Source organism: Bison bison, unplaced genomic scaffold (genome assembly GCF_000754665.1).
Source record: "Bison bison bison isolate TAMUID 2011002044 unplaced genomic scaffold, Bison_UMD1.0 scf7180017864168, whole genome shotgun sequence".
In the NCBI taxonomy this organism is placed as follows: Eukaryota; Metazoa; Chordata; class Mammalia; order Artiodactyla; family Bovidae; genus Bison; species Bison bison.
This window is the reverse complement of record NW_011494740.1, coordinates 319,181-320,733: the sequence shown is the minus strand read 5'-3', so window position 1 is coordinate 320,733 and position 1,553 is coordinate 319,181. Positions and strand designations below refer to the sequence as shown.

At 54.7% G+C, this 1,553-nt stretch overlaps 1 protein-coding gene across 1 annotated transcript in view; it reads left to right on the top strand.

The window, feature by feature from the left end:
- Positions 1 to 997: 997 nt before the first annotated feature.
- The window catches only part of CPOX (coproporphyrinogen oxidase), a 14,764-nt gene continuing 14,208 nt past the window's right edge, over positions 998 to 1,553 (top strand). Inside the window, 2 exon segments of the mRNA XM_010841924.1 lie at positions 998 to 1,276; positions 1,278 to 1,553. Coding sequence (XP_010840226.1) covers positions 1,214 to 1,276; positions 1,278 to 1,553 — 339 coding nt within the window. The 5' untranslated portion in view covers positions 998 to 1,213.

The window sequence follows — 1,553 nt, the reverse complement described above, 5'->3', positions numbered from 1 at the left end:
ACAGAACCGGAGGAAATTACAAATTCCGTCAACAGTACAATACTTTGCTTTTCTTATTCCTAAAATAATTGAGTGGGCACTGTATAGGCAAGGCCTGGGAAGATTTTAATGCTAGGCCTGTGCTATGTAGTTGACTCCAGAAATTCTTTTCTCAGAATTCTCCTATGGGCCCAATTATAGCTTTTCTTACTCCCTTTAAAAGCTAGTTCATCGAAACTGGAGCTGATTATACAGAGTAAAATAAGCCAGAAAGAAAAACACCAATACAGTATACTAACACGTATATACGGAATTTAGAAAGATGGTAATGATAACCTTGTATGCAAGACAGCAAAAGAGACACAGATGTATAGAACAGTCTTTTGGACTCTGAGGGAGAGGGTGGGATGATTTGAGAAAATGGCATTGAAACATGTATAATATCATATAAGAAACCAATCACCAGTCCAGGTTTGATGCAGGATACAGGATGCTTGGAGCTGGTGCACTGGAATGACTCAGAGGGATGGTATGGGGAGGGAGGTGGGAGGGGGGTTCAGGATTGGGAACACGTGTACACCCATGGTGGATTCATGTTGATGTATGGCAAAACCAATACAATATCGTAAAACAAAACAAAAACAAAAAAACTAGTTCATCGGTAAGGAGTTTCCCAGGCTCCCCCCACAATCGTCCAAGCTCTAGAAGCCTTAGAGGACTAGAATTGGGAACAAAGGGAAACACAAGAGTCAGGATTTGCAACTCGATTTAAAAATAAAAGTTGGGGCAGGGGTCTCTGGCCATATTTCTACTCTGCTTAGCCCTTGGCTCGGCCAGCCATATTTTGCCTTCTCCTTGTGATTGGTTGAACCGACAGAGGTTGTATGTGATAAGAAGGCCTGTTTTATCTCTGCCTTCGCTTTCCCTGCCCTCTCCTACCCAGCACCCCAGCTCTCCTCCTATGGGATCCGCCCTTCTGGGGACGCTGGATTCTTTTATCTCGCCGGCGCGCCCCTGCAGGCGGCGATAGGAGCCGGGACTACAGATCCCGGCATTCCTCACTTCCCGCCCGCCGCCGCCGCCGCCGCCTCCGCCGCCGCGGGGGATCGACCCGGTAGTATCTCTTCTCCAGCAAAGGTTCCCAGTACCGGCGCCACTTGCCACCGGGGATCTTGGGGGATTCAGGGGCCGGCCTGCGGGAGGCGGGCACTGCTCAGGGTGACAGCGCGAGAGCATGGCCATGAATCTGCGCTGGTTGAGCGCGGGTCCCTGCTGGCGCGCGGTGCGGGGCGCTTGCGGGGGAGCTGCGCGCCTACGGGGAGCTGCGCGCTTGGTCCCCGCGCTGCGCAGCCGGACGCCTGTGCCGCCCGCCTGGTACCGCTTGCGGCGAGCAGAGCCGCGGGCTGGGGTACGGACACCCCGTGGGAGGCGGCTCCCGGCTGAGAACTCGGCTAGCCGCGGGGCTCGCGGGGCTGATGGGACTGGCCGCCGTCGCCTTCGGGCACGTGGAGCGGGCCGAGATGGTGCGCAAGAGCTCCGGGGCGCAGAGCGCATCTCTCGGCAGGCCCGAGGAG